The sequence below is a fragment of the Gavia stellata genome, chromosome 28, assembly GCF_030936135.1.
Source record: "Gavia stellata isolate bGavSte3 chromosome 28, bGavSte3.hap2, whole genome shotgun sequence".
Classification (NCBI taxonomy): domain Eukaryota; kingdom Metazoa; phylum Chordata; class Aves; order Gaviiformes; family Gaviidae; genus Gavia; species Gavia stellata.
This window is the reverse complement of record NC_082621.1, coordinates 1,003,861-1,020,808: the sequence shown is the minus strand read 5'-3', so window position 1 is coordinate 1,020,808 and position 16,948 is coordinate 1,003,861. Positions and strand designations below refer to the sequence as shown.

Here is a 16,948-nt window from a genome sequence, read left to right as displayed (position 1 = left end):
GACAGACAAGTCTGCAGTTGCATGAATAAGGAAAAAATCTTTATTAAATGTGTACAGAGCGCACGATGGAACCCACATGAAATTAGGGTAAAACAGGAAGAAGGAGCAGATGAATGAAGCTGCCTGCTTTCTGCAACACAATCCCATCACAGACAGCCTCAGACAACGCTAGGTTCAGCTCGCCGCTCTCTGGAGCTGCTTGCCCTCCTAGCGAGTGGTGAGCGCAACCTGCTCCCGGGACGAGACCACCTTCCCGTCCTGCACCTCCTCGACGATTGTGCGGACCTGACGGGAAGATGTCATGACTGCAAAAGGAAAGCAGAGGACAATTATTCAGGGGGCAGGAAGGAGGGAAATTTCTTGATGCATTATCAGATGTTGCATGTTCTTAAGAAAGATGTCAGAAATTCCACAAGGTACTGGAAAATGCTGTTTTAAACAACCCTACATTGGCTAGGAAAAGGGCAGAGCCAGGCTGATGGGGCAGCGCAAGAAGGCAAAAGGCACACTCCCTAAATCTATGGTGTTGCTTGATTTTTCAGGTCTGTGTAAAGCCAGAACACTGGCTGCTCAATCACAAGGCCCATTTAGGGCAAAGCATTCCTGTGGTAAAGGAGTGCAAGGTATTTCCCTTCCTGCCATCTTTTTCCTGTGGTTAGCAGTTGTAAGATGCGCACAAGCTCTCTTGACTGCTGTCACTCTGATTCATCCAGCAAGGTGACACAGCATGCCCATGGAGTGATTTTCACTCCATCAGTTTGGCAGCTGCTCTAAAATTAGGTCTCAAAGCTGTTTGTTATAAATGTGTGTAGCAAGGTAGGTTCTTACCATCTCTGCCCGAGTGTGAGGACATAGCAGAGGAGTACTGGGAAGAGATGCTACAAGAGAAGGAGGAAAACAAAGAGAAGTCAGGGACAAAATCCTTTTTTGTTGTTACACAGGCTTTGTATTCAGGCAGGAGAAAAACAGAAAAGTCTCATAGCAGTTGCTAAAACCACTGCTCCACTCGGTTTCTCCTGGAGGGCAGAGGGGCCACTGCCCCTTCCAGCAGTGAAAGGTGCCCGTTACAGCATCTCACTGCAGATGGGCACCAGGGACAGAACCAATGGTCATCTGTGCTGGTAAGAACGTAAAGATGATCCCTGAAAGCTGCAATCGGACCGAGTCCCCACACAGCATATTTTATGTCTATTACCCGTCTCCTCCCGATGTGCCCTCCCAAGAGAAGCCCCTCTACGTACTGGGCGTCCTCGCCCTCCAGGAGCCGGCGGTATGTGGCGATCTCCTGCTCCAGGCGGCATTTGACGTCCAGGAGGACCCTGTACTCGTGGTTCTGGCGCTCCATGTCGCACCGCAGCTCACCCAGCTGCTCCTCCACGCTGGTGATCAGCCCCTGTAGCTGGGCCAGCTGGGTGCCGTAGCGGGCTTCTGTGTCGGCCAAGGTGCCCTCCAATGCCGCTTTCTGCGTGCAGAGGAGAAGGACACATTCAGGAGGGGATGGAGTGAGGTAGGGATGGGAGCACCCACGCGTCCCCTTGCCCGCACTCCTGCGTGCCCCCCACCCCGCAGGGAGCCGGCCCCTCATACCGTGCTGAGCTGGGACTGCAGGTCGATCTCCAGGCTCTGGATGGTGCGTCGTAGCTCTGTGATCTCCGTCTTGCCGCTCTGAAGCTGCTCCGTGTTGATGGCCACCTCCCGGTTCAGCTCTTCTGTCTGCAACAAGGCAAAACCGTGCCGCTGCAGCACCGGCGAGCGGGCGCAGCCTCGGGTCCCGCCTGCCCCGCTGCGCTGCCGGCGAGCCAGCTCACCTTGCTGAAGAACCACTGCTCGGCGTCCCTGCGGTTCTTGTCGGCCAGGCTCTCATACTGCTCCCTCATCTCAGCCAGGATCTTGGTGAGGTCGATTCCAGGAGCAGCATCCATCTCCACGCTGATCTCTCCACCCACCTGCCCGCGCAGGGCATTCATTTCCTGGCACAGAAGGGACACATGATACGCGTCAGAGTGAAATCGGTATATTCCAATCATGACCAATTTCTTATTTGCGCCCTGCACAGGAACCCCACAGACCTCCTCCTGGAGGTCCTGTCTGAAGGGATTGCTTCCCTCCCCCTTGCCCTCTCGAGTGTCTCCTGAGAGCCCGAATTGCAGAGACACTCCTGCACATTTGACCTGACCACTCTCCATTGGGCACAAGGTACATTTTGTAGGTCCCAGTTTGAGCCTGGCTCTGTGCTCACCTCCTCATGGTTCTTCTTGAGGTAGGCCAGCTCCTCCTTCAGGTTCTCGATCTGCATCTCCAGGTCAGCTCTGGCCAGGGTCAGCTCATCCAGGACTCTGCGCAGGCCGTTGATGTCAGCCTCCACACTCAGGCGCAGAGCCTGCTCTGTTTCAAACCTGGGAACAGACACACACAGTTGCACAGCGGAGCCCAGCTCATACAGGCTTTTTCATGTTGTTTCCTTCCCCAGCTTGGCGTATTTCTGCCAAGCATCTTTTATTAAATGTGCATGCATGGCTCTCCACAGTGTAGGCATGTCCAGACAATGCTGTGCCCAGGAAGAGATGTACGCTTCCCAAATGTCACAATTTTAGTGAGCAGTGACCTGATGGAGCAACTTCAGTTGCAGAAAGCAAAGCCAAGCCTTAAACAGACTGGCTTTTCCCTCCCTTCTCATAAGAGCTCTCAAAGGCATTGGACTTACTTGGTTCTGAAGTCATCAGCTGCCAGCCTGGCATTGTCAATCTGTAAGACGATGTTGGCATTTTCAACAGTTGCAGCAAGAATCTGGGGGGGGTAGAAAGCGAAAGAGTGAAAAAGTAGTTCCAAAAAATGGCATGCTGCTGCCTGAGTTCCTGTTCAGAAGGAGGACTGGAGCAGCACTGAACCTCCTGCCCATTGGGCCGGTCTTCCACACGGACTCTGCAAAGAGAGAGACAGGATACTCGTTCTCAGTCTCTCATTGGCACTGATTCGGTCCTGTGAAGACAATGGCACGTGCATATGCCGCAGCCCGTTGCCCCTGCCCGAGTGGCATCTCCAGGCGCTCACACCACGCTCAGAGTCCTGGCAGCACTCTGGGCTTTGTCTGGCGATGCTGAACAGCCCAGCTGAGAAGGAAAAAAGGGTTGAGGAAGGAGTGTCTTGTACCTGAATCCTTTTGCTTTCGTAATTACACCTGGGGTGCGAATATTTGTTCTGGGATTTTGAAAATGATTGGCCATTTAATGAGCAGTAATTTCTGTAGCCACAAGCTAATGAAAAGCTCTCACTGAGTTCTGATGCTCCAGAGGATATCCAAGCAATAATCCAGGAATATTGATGTGGTAATTTCTCGGCTGCAGTGCGGGAGGGGAAGGGAGGGAAGGGTCTGCCTCCCTCTGGATCACGAGCAGAGGGTTTCTGTGAGACCCAGCGCTTCACTGCTCAAATTTGGAGACAACTTCTGCCTCCACATGTTTCTGTGCTCCAGATCAGAGCACACCTGACAAGCTGGAATTTGAAGAGGAGCTTTGTGTATCAAGGCAAGAGCCCTTCACCCCAAGGTGAAGCCCAAGAGAAGGGTTAAAGAACTGAAAAATTCTAGGTATGTGATTTCCCCCAGGGGCTGATCCCTGAGCCTGTCAGGGCTGCCCCATTTCCCTGGCATTTACTCTCACAGACCAGGTATTGTCGTTACCCAGCCGCCCACACCTCCATCCCCTCCAGTGGAGCCTGAGCTGACTAAGGTTGCTGTCACCTCACGTAGGCAGTGCTGAAGGACCAGGCAATCAGCTCACGATGAGTAACATGAGCAGAGGGAGGACAACAATGGCAGGGTAAGAGAGGAAGCACGGATTCTGGTGCTTTTGTTCAAGGACCTTTGCCTAAAATCAGATGGGGAGCTGCTAAGGCTAAAGAAACAAGCTTGGCCATGATTTCATCTACTGCATTTCAGAGCAGGGCACGCACTTGACTTCAGCACCTCTGAAGCCACCTACCACCACCCAGTATGTTCTGACTCCTGGATTTTCACTCATGCCTGTGTTTGCACATCCCAAAGAACAAACATCCCATAGGGCAGTTTCTTTCTTTTTTAACGTCTACCTGGAGCCTCCTATCAGGCTAGCAAAGGTCTGATTTGTAGGATATTTATGAGAACGACTTAGCATTCCCATTTGCATATCATTCAGTAGTGAACAGTGCCAAAGAGATAACGTGTCCCTGCCTGCAGAGTGCTTAATCAGGAGCCTGGCAAAGGGAGCACATACTTGGGGCATAAGTAGCATCGAGGAAAGGCAGGAGATGACTGGCGTGGCAGTACGCACCCTGTAGCATCAGGTAAGCTGAACCGATGTCTGATAGTCTCTGACTCCAGCTTGCCTGCCCGTCTTTCTCCCTACACTGAAACAGTCAATACAAAACCCATCTTTGTGCCTTGTGGAGGACATGATCAAGAAACTGCAGTTCATACATTATGACTATTATTTCCAAGCATGCTCTTTCTGTTTTCCCATCTCAGACCAATTACCTGTCATTTGTTAATACTCTTCCATTCAGCTTTTAGGAACAGGGTCATCTTTTTAAAAGTGACTTTAATGAAGATGCCTTGGTAATCACAGCATCCTACCTTGTTCCTGAGCTCCTCGATAGTCCTGTAGTAGGGGCTGTAGTCACGGTCTGGACCAGGTCCCTGCTTCTTGTACCATTCCCTGATCTTGACCTCCAGGTCAGTGTTGGCCTCCTCCAGGGCACGCACTTTGTCCAGGTAGGCAGCCAGGCGGTCGTTGAGGTTCTGCATCGTCTCCTTTTCGCCAGCCGGGAGGATGCCATCGCCACCTCCAAAGCCACCTCCAAAGCCACCTCCAAAGCCAGCCCCAAAGCCAGCCCCATAGCTACCCCCAAAGCCACTGCCGAGGCCCCCTCCTACGCTGCTGCAGTAGCTGCCCCCATAGCCACTGCCGAGCCCCGAGACGATGCGGGAAGAGACAGAGTAGCTGCCAGAGCCTCCGTGGACGCTGGGGGCTCTGTACCCTCCTCCCCCAACACGCACGGAGGAAAGCCTGCTGGAGCCTCCACCCAGGCCACCGAATCCCTTGAGGGAGGTGGAGGAGGAGTATTGCCTGACAGTGGTGCTCATGGCGAAGGCTGGAGAGACAAACCCGGCTCGGCAGTGCAGACAGCGAGTGCTCACTTCCCCCTGGCCTGGAGCCCTTTATAGCCCGGGCAGGAGGCGTTGCCGGCGCTTTTTTTTCTGTTGCATTCCTGACGATTTTCATCACTCCTAAAATCTGAGCCAGCTTCCAGAATCGTCATTTTTGCCTTTGTTCTATTCATGCTTTTTGTCATATTCCATTAGAAACTTTTTATCTCGAAAAGGGCGTCTTTATGCTTCTTCCGTTTCCAAGTAAATAGTCAGGTGTGATTCAAAGTAGGAGGCTCCTTGCTCAGGGCTACATTTTAATACGGCTTTGTACTGTTAGCTCTGCACCAGAGCTATGCAGACAGCGTTTCAATGGAGTAAGTCAGCCTCTCTTTTCCCGTGTATTTTTGTCCCAGCTACTACAGTTTCCTGTCTCTACTTAGGTTGTACGCACAGCACACCTGCAGGGACAACAACCACGTCGTGATGCCCTGAATGTACATCTACAGTCCCGTGAGTACAATGGTGCCAGAAGGAACTTGGCTACCAATCCTGGAAATACAAGTCCTCTCTTTTATCCACAGAGGGAGGGATGTTCTCTACTGAAAAAGCAATGAAAAGGGAGTTCATGCTTCAGGGCTCATTCAATTCTTCACTTTGCTTCAGAGACCACCCAAGAGTGGAGGAATATGAAAAGGCAATAAGCAGTCGTTGGTTTGTCTTGTTCTTTTGTCAATGAGAGCCTAGCAAAGCATTCAGAAAGGGCAGGGTATGGCTACTAGCTGGCATAACTTAAAAATTATGAGATGCTTGAGGAAAAAAATGTGGAATAGCATAAAATAGATGAAGGATGTAAGGAAAAATGCTCCTAGTCTCTAAGCACTGTGAAAAAGAGCGCAAAGTTGACAGTAACATAGCTTAGCAGCTAATGCTAACGATGTTTTCTATGATGAACATCCAATCAGTTGTGACCAGGGGGAACAACTGCAGTGTGAGTTTGGAATTTACAGCTCCCACGTAAACAGAGCTTCAGGAGAGACACCGGTTGCCTCTGAAGAGCAAAAAGGCTCAAAAACCGAGTGCCCCAGGCATGGTCAAGCTCCACTGTCTGTTCTCAGTGCTGACCTGCGTCACAGGTAGAAACCACAAATCTGAGTGTCACTAGCTAATAATGCAGGGTGTGGAGGAGAAGGTATTTCTCGTGTGTGTGCATGGTGAATTGTTTGACTGTCTTTGCAGACAGGCCCCAACAACCCCTTCCCAACAGCCAAGTTCTTCCTTAGATCATTTGCCAAAGGAGGGGGGAAAAAGTATGGAAATAAGCAACAAAGGTACATTTCTAAGTAGCTTTAGAGGGCATGACTCCCTCCCATCTATCTGAAGAAAGCTGGAAATGATAGAGTGGAATGTGTCCTTGGAATATCAGGAGTTGGCTGCTGTGGAGAAGCACATCTAGCGATGTTCCCATTTTCCACTGGTGAATGGAGACAAGTCTGTACAATTTGGAGAACTGGAGAACCGGAATCTCCACCGTGTTTGCTCTGGCCGGAGGACGGGTTCAGTCTCTTGGCGGCAGCATCTTCTTGTCGCGTGAGCGCCAGGAGACGGGGCGCGGAGCCAGCGGACGCCCACTTTCTGCTCGTCCTCCCCAGGTGTGGATGGCAAAGGCGCAGCAGCACGGGGGCGGCTGGGACGTGTAGCTCCAAGGAATGTGCTTTCTCCCCGTCTTCATTTCCTCACCTTCACCCGCACTAAACAAAAGGGCAGAACTCGTGGATTGTCCCCGCTGAGTGCAGCGGTGGCAGAGAGAAAGGGGAACGTCAGTGACAAAAACAGTACAGAGCCCCCATGCAAGTCCAGACCCTCAGCCTGGACATGAGCAAAGCCTTTCGGACCGGTCAGCCAGCAGCAATAATCAGCATCCCACAGACCAGCTGTAGGATGAATAACTGTCACAATGTTACAACATTAACAACATATTCTTTCTTTACATGAAATTGTATTTTCTTTCATCTTTTGTTTCCTATTTAACCGCTGTGTCATAAAAATACACATTGCTCAAAATATCTATGATATTTTGATAATACCACAAGGCAGCAATTAAAATCATGAGGTGTTAATTAAGACTTGAAACAACATATTAAAAATTCTAAGACATTATTTACATGACCTCCCATTGAACACAACCACAAATGACTACATATTGTTTGTATCACACTCTCTTTTAAGTAAAAGGCTGACTAGTAAATCAGATTCTGCCTCTGTTTCATGAGCACATGCACACTATGAGCCTATTTTTTATACATTTCAAAATCAGAATGCCAGTTCTATGGCATAATAGTAATTTTATGGTAGCACATTGGTGTTTAAAGATGCAGTACTGTCTTACTTCAGGAGGAAAACAGAGATGAAGTTCTGGCTCTAAACATACAGATCAGCAGACCTGGTAGATGAAACTAGCTGGACAAAAACAATTCCCTGTTTATTTCAGTGCACGTATAAAGTTTGCCTTAGTATCAAATTACCATAGGAAAGTTCCCTAAAAGCCTGAAAAGCCACACCTTAATGTCTCTTTCTAAAGTGGTCTTTTATATCAGATTAACTCAGTGTAGCCTGAGAAGTTAAACTGTGTTTCTGGAATAAAATACCACTTTCTGAAACCTACCTCAAGCTGCCGCTGCCTGTCTGCATAAGCCACCACCTGCAGCTCCCTCCTCGACGGGTTTCTTAAGGTCAGGATTAATTATTAATGCTTAAGGCAGGAGAGAATCAACATCTGTTTTCCACACGTCCCTCACAATTTGCAGTAACAGGAGTAATTAAAACAGGGGATTTTGTTAGCAAAGTATTATTTGTTGTTTCTATAGAAAGACGGGTGTGCCCAGACTTTTCCATGAGAAAAATATAAAGCAAGGATGAATTGCAGCGAGGGACCTTCAGCATCCCCACGCCGGGTGTCAGGAGGGTGGCAGCTGGAGGGGCACAGCCACCACGGGGGTGGAGGAGCTGCGGGAGGTGTTGATGGTCCCTGCACCATCCATGGGGAGAACGGGGGGTCCCTAAGAGGTGACCTGGGAAGCCCCACGTATTAATTGCAGGCTGTGTCTGTCCCTACCCTTCTCAGGCACCTGAGCTTGGGCTGCACAACGCCTGACCTCATCCAGCCCCGGGGCATGGAGCACCCCTCGGCAGGCACCCCTCAGGCTCGTTCACGGGTGCGGGAGCGGAGGGAGCACAGTCTGTAGGACTGCAGAGATGCTGTGGCTGGAAAAGCCTCGGGTCAGGAGTCGTGCCCCGTTATTTGCTTGTGGCCCATCCACAACACGCTGGGAGCACGTGCAGTGGCAGAGCGGTGGGAGCCGTTCTCCTGACCACAGCGCTCCTTTACTGGGTTGTGTTTATGTGTCCTTTGGTGGAATCTGAGTGGAAATGAGATCACTGTTCGTCAGCGGTAAGCTTCAAAACCAAAGCCATGTCTACCACAAGTCGGTGGATGCTGGGACTACTTTAAGCTGGCTCGCGCAGGGCTGCTGCGCTCAGGGCTCAGGGCAGCTGATGCCCTGCCTGCGTCGCAGAGGATCTGCTCTGCGCGGACAGGGGCGATACAGCCCCAGCCGACACCGGGCAGAGCTGCATGGCTGCAGCATGGGGTGCCTCTAGAGCATGCATCCCTGCTCCTGGCACCTTGGCTTGGGGTGCGGATGATGCACAGCAGGGATCCTTTCAGTGTTTTGAAAAAAACATGAACTGTCTCTTATCTCCCCATAAAATCCAGGCAGATTTTCTGGAAAGGGGTTTTAAAACTGCGTGGCCAGCTCTATTCTTATACACATTCAGTAGCGCTTCTCTGAATCATCCCATTGATTTAGAAGTTGGATTTATGGAGTAATAAATGTGGCAGAATCCAGCCAAGAATGTGTCTGAACTGGCTTTCCAGGAACGGCTGGGCCAGCTGACGGCAACGTGAACTGCTGCATGAGGAACAGCCACTGACTGCCGGGGAGCGCCAGAAATAACTCCCAGAAGAGTTTTAATCTTTTTGCTTGTATAGACCATACCCACCACTGACCATCACTTGTTTTCCTCACCCTTTAGCAGTGCCTTTGGAAGCAAGACTTAAGCTAAGCTGAGTTTGTATTTCTGGAGGGGCATCAGCCAATGTATCCCTGCCATATCTATGGCTTAATTTCATTTTACCACAAAGCTTGTTATCTGCACTGCACGGCAGCTGCTGAGGCAGTGCTGGCGAGGGAATCGTGTGCAGGGTCCTGGCTGCATGACCTGATTTTTGTTCACTTTCTTGCTTGGACTCACTGAGTTAAAAGCTTCAGCTCTGCTGTTGCTGTACACTGCACCCAGGGAAGCAGCACTTTGCCCTAACCTGAAAGTCCCAGTGCCAAATCTGAGATGAAATGCAAAGACTCTCCTAAGTTTTGCCTCCCACAACCATGTAATCAGTTCCTTTCTAGACCTCCACCCACATCAGCTGTCTTCACTGAAGCAGACTGGTCTCGGGTATTATGGAAGTCTAGGTGTAGAGGGTGTATAGCAGTGTAGGGTAGTACCGAAGTGCAGGTGTACTGGCCCCAGAGCACATTCTCTCCAAAGATGGAGAGTATTACTCGTTCCAGAGAGGAGCTTTGTCCCCCAGCTCCAGGACTGGGACAGCCTGACTCTTCAGAGTAGCAAGACAAGACTCTGGTTTGCATGAGTGCGAAGAAAAGCTTTATTTGATTTCTGAGCGCGGCACAGCGCTTAGAGAAAGGGTGAGGAAAGCAGGGGTGTGATAAAAAGAGAAGATGTGTTTCGTGAGCTGCACAGCCACAGCACATAAGCTGGAATCTTCTGCTTTGCTATGCGAGGTTTGCGGCAAACCAGGCAGCCGTCTCAGTGGGCAGCCGGGGTGATCTGCTCACGGGAGGAAATCACCTTCCCGTCCTGGACTTCCTCAAAGATTGTGCGGATTTGACGGGTAGTTACAGGTGCTACAAAGGAGAAAGAAGGAACCGTTATTTACAGGGAAGCAAGGAGAAAGTGTTTTAAAGATTTTCATGGGTAGATTTGTTATTACCAATAACTGCCTCAGAAACCCAATATAACCACCACATTCCTAGCCCTAAATACTTTATTGTATAGTTTCAGTCTGCACAGATAATCTTCTGAAACATGTTTTGGTATATCATAAGAGTGGTTTATGTCAATTCACATTTTGAAAATATAATAATATAGTAATTTTAGTAAATTAGTAAAAAGGTCACTAAGGATATGACAGAGGTACATGTGATCAGTGCTTCAGCCAAGACATTTTCTTACCTTCTTTCACAGGCTGTGAGACATAGTGGGAAGACATGCTACAGAAGGAGAAAAGAGGAAGAATGATCAGAAACAGAAAAAAAGTGAGTAGTCTCTAAGACAAAATCATTATTTAAAACCCCGCCATTTCTTCTTGTACCAGTATGTGATTAAAATGCCTACTGGAAACTGCCTAGTGTCAAAATTGAATGGAAGAAAATGCTAAGGATTTATGTGTGCCATGGGGATTCAGGCATAAAGACAGCACGTATCCCAGCTGCAACAAGCAGCAGTGGTACCTGCTCCTTCCCCAAGATCACACAGATACTGGAGGGATGGGAAGTGGATCCCAGGGATGCTGCAGCACTGTCATAACCACTGGGCTGTTCTGGACTAGTAGGACCGAACAGGGAGACCCTGTTGCGTGCCGTGGGTCAGGAAATGGGCGCACAGCATCCTCCAGGGAACGCAGGTTGTTCATTTCTAATTTCCTTTGCTATTACCCGTCTCCTCCCGATGTGCCCTCCCAAGAGAAGCCCCTCTACGTACTGGGCATCCTCGCCCTCCAGGAGCCGGCGGTATGTGGCGATCTCCTGCTCCAGGCGGCATTTGACATCCAGGAGGACCCTGTACTCGTGGTTCTGGCGCTCCATGTCGCACCGCAGCTCACCCAGCTGCTCCTCCACGCTGGTGATCAGCCCCTGTAGCTGGGCCAGCTGGGTGCCGTAGCGGGCTTCTGTGTCAGCCAAGGTGCCCTCCAATGCCGCTCTCTGCGTGCAGAGGAGAAGGACACGTTCAGGAGGGGATGGAGTAAGGTAGGGATGGGAGCACCCACGCGTCCCCTTGCCCGCGCTCCTGCGTGCCCCCCACCCCGCAGGGAGCCGGCCCCTCGTACCGTGCTGAGCTGGGACTGCAGGTCGATCTCCAGGCTCTGGATGGTGCGTCGTAGCTCTGTGATCTCCGTCTTGCCGCTCTGAAGCTGCTCCGTGTTGATGGCCACCTCCCGGTTCAGCTCTTCTGTCTGCAACAAGGCAAAACCGTGCCGCTGCAGCACCGGCGAGCGGGCGCAGCCTCGGGTCCCGCCTGCCCCGCTACGCTGCCGGCGAGCCAGCTCACCTTGCTGAAGAACCACTGCTCGGCGTCCCTGCGGTTCTTGTCGGCCAGGCTCTCATACTGCTCCCTCATCTCAGCCAGGATCTTGGTGAGGTCGATTCCAGGAGCAGCATCCATCTCCACGCTGATCTCTCCACCCACCTGCCCGCGCAGGGCATTCATTTCCTGGCACAGAAGGGACACATGATACGCGTCAGAGTGAAATCGGTATATTCCCATCATGACCAATTTCTTATTTGCACCCCGCACAGGAACCCCACAGACCTCCTCCTGGAGGTCCTGTCTGAAGGGATTGCTTCCCTCCCCCTTGCCCTCTCGAGTGTCTCCTGAGAGCCCGAATTGCAGAGACACTCCTGCACATTTGACCTGACCACTCTCCATTGGGCACAAGGTACATTTTGTAGGTCCCAGTTTGAGCCTGGCTCTGTGCTCACCTCCTCATGGTTCTTCTTGAGGTAGGCCAGCTCCTCCTTCAGGTTCTCGATCTGCATCTCCAGGTCAGCTCTGGCCAGGGTCAGCTCATCCAGGACTCTGCGCAGGCCGTTGATGTCAGCCTCCACACTCAGGCGCAGAGCCTGCTCCGTCTCAAACCTGGGAACACAAGAACAGTCACAAAAGTCGCACCAGATCTTGCCCAGCCGTGGACAGAGCTTCTCAGTGCTGCTGCTGGCATTGTGTCAATGCTGCATAACCCCGATGGTGTGTGGACAACCTTCTGATGGTAAATGCTGGTGAATGCTCGTGAATGCCGGGGAGCAACTGGTCAAACAGTGCCCATTTGAGCCCATAACATCACCTTGACCCTGATATTACTGAGCCTTGTTACCAGGTCTGGGCTTTGTTGAGCTACACACACACAAGTTAAATGCACAGCAGAGGCACAGTGCAAGTTCTTTGTACAGGAGAGCTCAGACCACAGAGGAACAAGCAACAGGAATAAAACAGTGAAGGTTTTGACGGAAGCAAAACAATCCCTAAGCGCCTATAGATTTAGATAACCAGCTGCTTTGGAAATTACACTTTCGTTTTGAAGGCTTTGTTTCCACGTTGCCTTGTTGGGGTTTGGATGGGATTTCCTCCCCATTTCATCAAACGTCTCTGCAGACTTTGTTCCATTTTTCAAGGAAATGTGGCTTACTTGGTCCTGAAGTCATCAGCTGTCAGCCTGGCATTGTCAATCTGCAGGAGGAGGTTAGCATTGTCGACTGTGGCCACCAGGACCTGGAGGGTGGAGGATAAAGAAAAAGCACTAAGTGAGTGTCCAGGAACTCCTTCTCACCGACCAAGGGATGGGACACAAGTGAGACAGAAATAGTTTTAGGGAAGCTTGGGGTTTCCTTAGCAGAAATGTGTATGGAATCAGGACAAGGGAGACACAACTGAGACTGACTGCAGGAAGGGGCTGATTAGTCTGTGACCTCCTTTTCCAAAAATCCTTCAGTAATTATTTCAAAAGGCAGCATGAAGCCACATAAGGTGTGTGAGATCTGATGACAGCATTTGTTCCCATGCTTCAGGGCAGGTGCTGATTATGCAAGGGTCAAGGAGGAATCACCTGCTCCCCCATCCACAGCACCGTGAGGCTCTTCTGGCAGGACAGATGGACCATCAGGGTGCTTGTGCTTGGCAAACCTTGTGCCCATTTGTTCAGGGATGGATTTAATTTGTCAACTGCAGAAATGGAGCAAAACACAGCGAGCAGGTGCCTACAGCTTCAGATTTTTGTATTACAAAACCAGGAGCAATCCACACTGGGAGAAGATTCAAGTCAGAGTATGGGAGGACATCAGTTATGGTGCCAAGGAAATGGATTCCCAGCATCATTTGCCAGCACTCCTGCAGCTCCAGCTGTACGCAGCCTTCCTTTGTGTTTACTGGAGGCAATTCATACCTAAGAAGTAACAGAGAAGAACAAAGTCCACTCTTGACTACTTCCTCCAAAATGGGGTGGTGGGAATCAAATCAGAATCGAGGGAAATCCCCCCAGAGCTGCCTGGGTTGGTGGGTTTGCAGCAAGCCTGGCCCTGGGGCAGTGACTGCCAAAAGGAGATGAAAAACTCATTATTGGTCAGTTCCATCTTTTTCTCTTTAGCATCTAAATCACATCGATAGGGAGGAGCTGAAACAAGTTTCACTGTAAACATTCACTGAATGTTTACAAATATATCAATGTTGCACAGATTGCGCACAGCTAGAACTTCCCTGCATACTCATTTTAAACTCTCAAAAAATATGCAGACTTGTCTCTTATTCTTCATTTTTGCATTATGTCCTTTTACATCTGCTTCTTCCAGTGAAAACTGCCATTTGTTCCATCTAGAAGGATGTAATCAAAGGCTGACATTGAGAAATCTCTGCATTTCCAGCCTGGCATTCTGCATGTGCATCTGAGATACCTTTTACAACACAGTTAGTGCTTACTAATTACAGAGGTAGCAGCCAGTGTTTCTGCTTCCCCTCTGATAACACGACGTCCCGCTGTGTTAATGACAGCATCCTACCTTGTTCCTGAGCTCCTCGATAGTCCTGTAGTAGGGGCTGTAGTCACGGTCTGGACCAGGTCCCTGCTTCTTGTACCATTCCCTGATCTTGACCTCCAGGTCAGTGTTGGCCTCCTCCAGGGCACGCACTTTGTCCAGGTAGGCAGCCAGGCGGTCGTTGAGGTTCTGCATCGTCTCCTTTTCGCCAGCCGGGAGGATGCCATCGCCACCTCCAAAGCCACCTCCAAAGCCACCTCCAAAGCCAGCCCCAAAGCCAGCCCCATAGCTACCCCCAAAGCCACTGCCGAGGCCCCCTCCTACGCTGCTGCAGTAGCTGCCCCCATAGCCACTGCCGAGCCCCGAGACGATGCGGGAAGAGACAGAGTAGCTGCCAGAGCCTCCGTGGACGCTGGGGGCTCTGTACCCTCCTCCCCCAACACGCACGGAGGAAAGCCTGCTGGAGCCTCCACCCAGGCCACCGAATCCCTTGAGGGAGGTGGAGGAGGAGTATTGCCTGACAGTGGTGCTCATGGCGAAGGCTGGAGAGACAAACCCGGCTCGGCAGTGCAAACAGCGAGTGCTTGCTGGAGCCCTTTATAGCCCGGGCAGGAGGCGTTGCCAGCGCTTTTCGTCACCCCTGACAGCCAGAGCCAAATTCCAGAATCATCATTTTTCTCTCCCCGATTTCACATCTTTTGTCACATCCCACTAGAAGCACTACGGCACACACAGGATCTCCTCCTTCCGCTTTAGTTCCCAGCACCCAGCGTGATTCAGACCGAAGGCTCCTTGCTCACGGCTACGTTTTAGCATTTCACTGTTGCACCTGAGACGCAGCGGTGCTCGCTCCAGCTCCACCCTGCTGCTCCTTCATGAAGTAACACAAGTGAATCCTCTGTGATATGCCAAGTGGCCTGCAAGTATCATTAAAAATCTACAAACCTATTTATTTGCTTTTTTAAAGAGTCTAAAGCCAACGAAAGCTGCTGACTTAAGAGCATCCATAATCTTTGTATGGGCCAACCCAAAGCCAGAAGGAAATTTTCCTGTCAGGACCTCTGTCCCAGGACAAGCACAGACCTGGCGGTATTTGTGTACCGATACCGTATTTGGCAGAAATCTTGTAGCTCAAAAGAGAGGAAACGCCAGTAATTTCTGCTCCTGTACTAGTCTAGGGTGAATCTTTCTACAGAGACTGGAAAGTCCCTACAACAGTGGTTTTTCAGTCAGTTTAAAAGGCAGATGCCTGATGTTTCGCCGTGGCATCTGCTTTGCTGCATCACCTTTCACAGGCTCCTCAAAAACAGTCTGTGACTTCTAAAAGAGTTGTAGAAGCGAAAAGCTTCTGTGCCACAATTTCTTCTATCTCATTGCTGAGGCAGGTTTTAATGCTTAAATAGTCTAAATGAGAGAAAAAGAATTTGAAGCTACATTAGACACTCACTGCCAGGACACATTACGTGCAATTTCTGATGGGAAGAGTATGATCAATCCTTCTCAGTGCTGATATGCTTTTTCCAACACATTTGCAGCTGCAAGACACAATGCTAACATAACTCAGCAGGACCCACAGCGCTTGTATCAAAAGTACTGATGGGCAAAGTGCAACACACAGGGCAGTGAGGAGCAAGAACACCACGGCCACCTGCGAAGCAGAGGGTTTAAACAGGGCAACGCAGAAGAGATGTACGGAGACGAGGCAATGCAGCCACCCCGACAGCCACGCCTGCATCGCATCGTGCTATTAAGGGATTGAGCGTGGTGATTGCAGTAATGCAGCTGGACAGGCATTAGCGTGAAAAAAGCAGCAGAGAACCAGGAAGGGAGACACTGCACTGTTTTATTCTTTGTCGGAGAAAAAAAAAAACAACCTTTACTGATGTGGCGCCAGCTCTTTCAGAATACAGTGGAAAATCGCACACCCAACCTGCTGGCCTGCCTGGCTCCAGCGATGTCATTCTCGGATAAGAGAAGTTATTTTTTCTTTTAGCAGAGGTGCCTGTGAGGTAGTGAAAGAGAGTTATAGGGATTAGGAACCCTTTTGTGCTTTCTCTCCTGTGGTGATCTCCTTCCTTCCCGGGGCCCCTCTGGCTGTTTTCACATTCTAATGCACTTAACTGATTTTGGAGTAGCTAAGATGTTCCCAGAGCCTCACCCTTGGTAATTCATAGTGCCTCCTTTCTTTCATCTGTTCCCTGAAGGACACAATAACAACAATGCTTTATCTGCATCGCTGTTAGATCTCAAGGACTTAATAGGGAGTCACGTTCTCTTTCTTTAGCAGCTCCAGGAGAGGTGGTGTGATTTTTCTGGGCGGCCACCGAGGAAGCAGCTTAACCAGAAACAGACTCCGGATCCTCTTAGTCGAGGGCTCTAGTCTCTGGGCAGCATTGCCTCAGAACTGATGGGCTTCAGATTTGGATTTCTGACTCCCTGAACTGCAAAATCTGGGGATTTGGGATGCACACATGCCCCGTCCCTCTGAGAGCTGGGGGAAAGGAGGGGACCTGGGAGCAAGCCACTGCTGGCAAATGGCAGAGCTTGCAGAAGATGGTGCTCAGCTTGCAGCGAAGTCCTGGGGCAATCTGGCAGGGTGAAGATCAGTGTTCCTGCCGGCCCGCTTCCCTCCGTTGTGGGGGGTATGGGATTACCCAACAGCCATCGTGTGGGAGCTGTGCTCAAGTGCCATTTCTTGGCCACCCTTTCTCTGAGTTCTTCCAGATGTGCTCACTTTGCCCATGTTTGCTCTAGCAAACACCCTCCTGCTCCAGGCAATTCCCGTGTTGGCCTCAAGCCCCTCAGATGGGCCAAAAACTGTGCTGTGAGTTCTGTCCCCCCGCTCCGGACGCCCCCCATTTTAGGCCAAGTTACAAGTCAGCCTGAAGGTGACAACTGCCATAGAACGAGGCAAAGCCCTGCCACAGCCCCACAGGCAGGGAAT

General features: G+C 50.6%; 1 protein-coding gene across 6 annotated transcripts; it reads right to left on the bottom strand.

Moving 5' to 3' along the window:
* Positions 1-200: 200 nt before the first annotated feature.
* On the bottom strand, positions 201-14,551 carry LOC104263629 (keratin, type I cytoskeletal 14). Of its 6 annotated transcripts, none has more exons than XM_059830612.1 (9): positions 14,238-14,551; positions 4,610-4,902; positions 2,705-2,787; positions 2,240-2,396; positions 1,809-1,970; positions 1,588-1,713; positions 1,242-1,462; positions 829-878; positions 201-305 (listed from the first exon to the last, which is right to left on the bottom strand). In XM_059830612.1, the coding sequence occupies exons 1-9, from the start codon at positions 14,536-14,538 to the stop codon at positions 208-210; spliced, it is 1,491 nt and encodes a 496-aa protein (XP_059686595.1). In that variant the 5' UTR covers positions 14,539-14,551; the 3' UTR covers positions 201-207. The 6 variants fall into 6 exon arrangements, with proteins under 6 accessions (XP_059686595.1, XP_059686597.1, XP_059686599.1 ...); XM_059830614.1 differs by having other exon boundaries at positions 4,610-4,842; positions 14,250-14,551; XM_059830615.1 differs by lacking the exons at positions 201-305; positions 829-878; positions 1,242-1,462; ... (3 more) ...; positions 2,705-2,787; positions 4,610-4,902 and adding exons at positions 9,935-10,107; positions 10,436-10,448; positions 10,960-11,184; ... (2 more) ...; positions 11,962-12,118; positions 12,666-12,748 and having other exon boundaries at positions 14,029-14,551.
* Between the last annotated feature and the right edge of the window lie 2,397 nt (positions 14,552-16,948).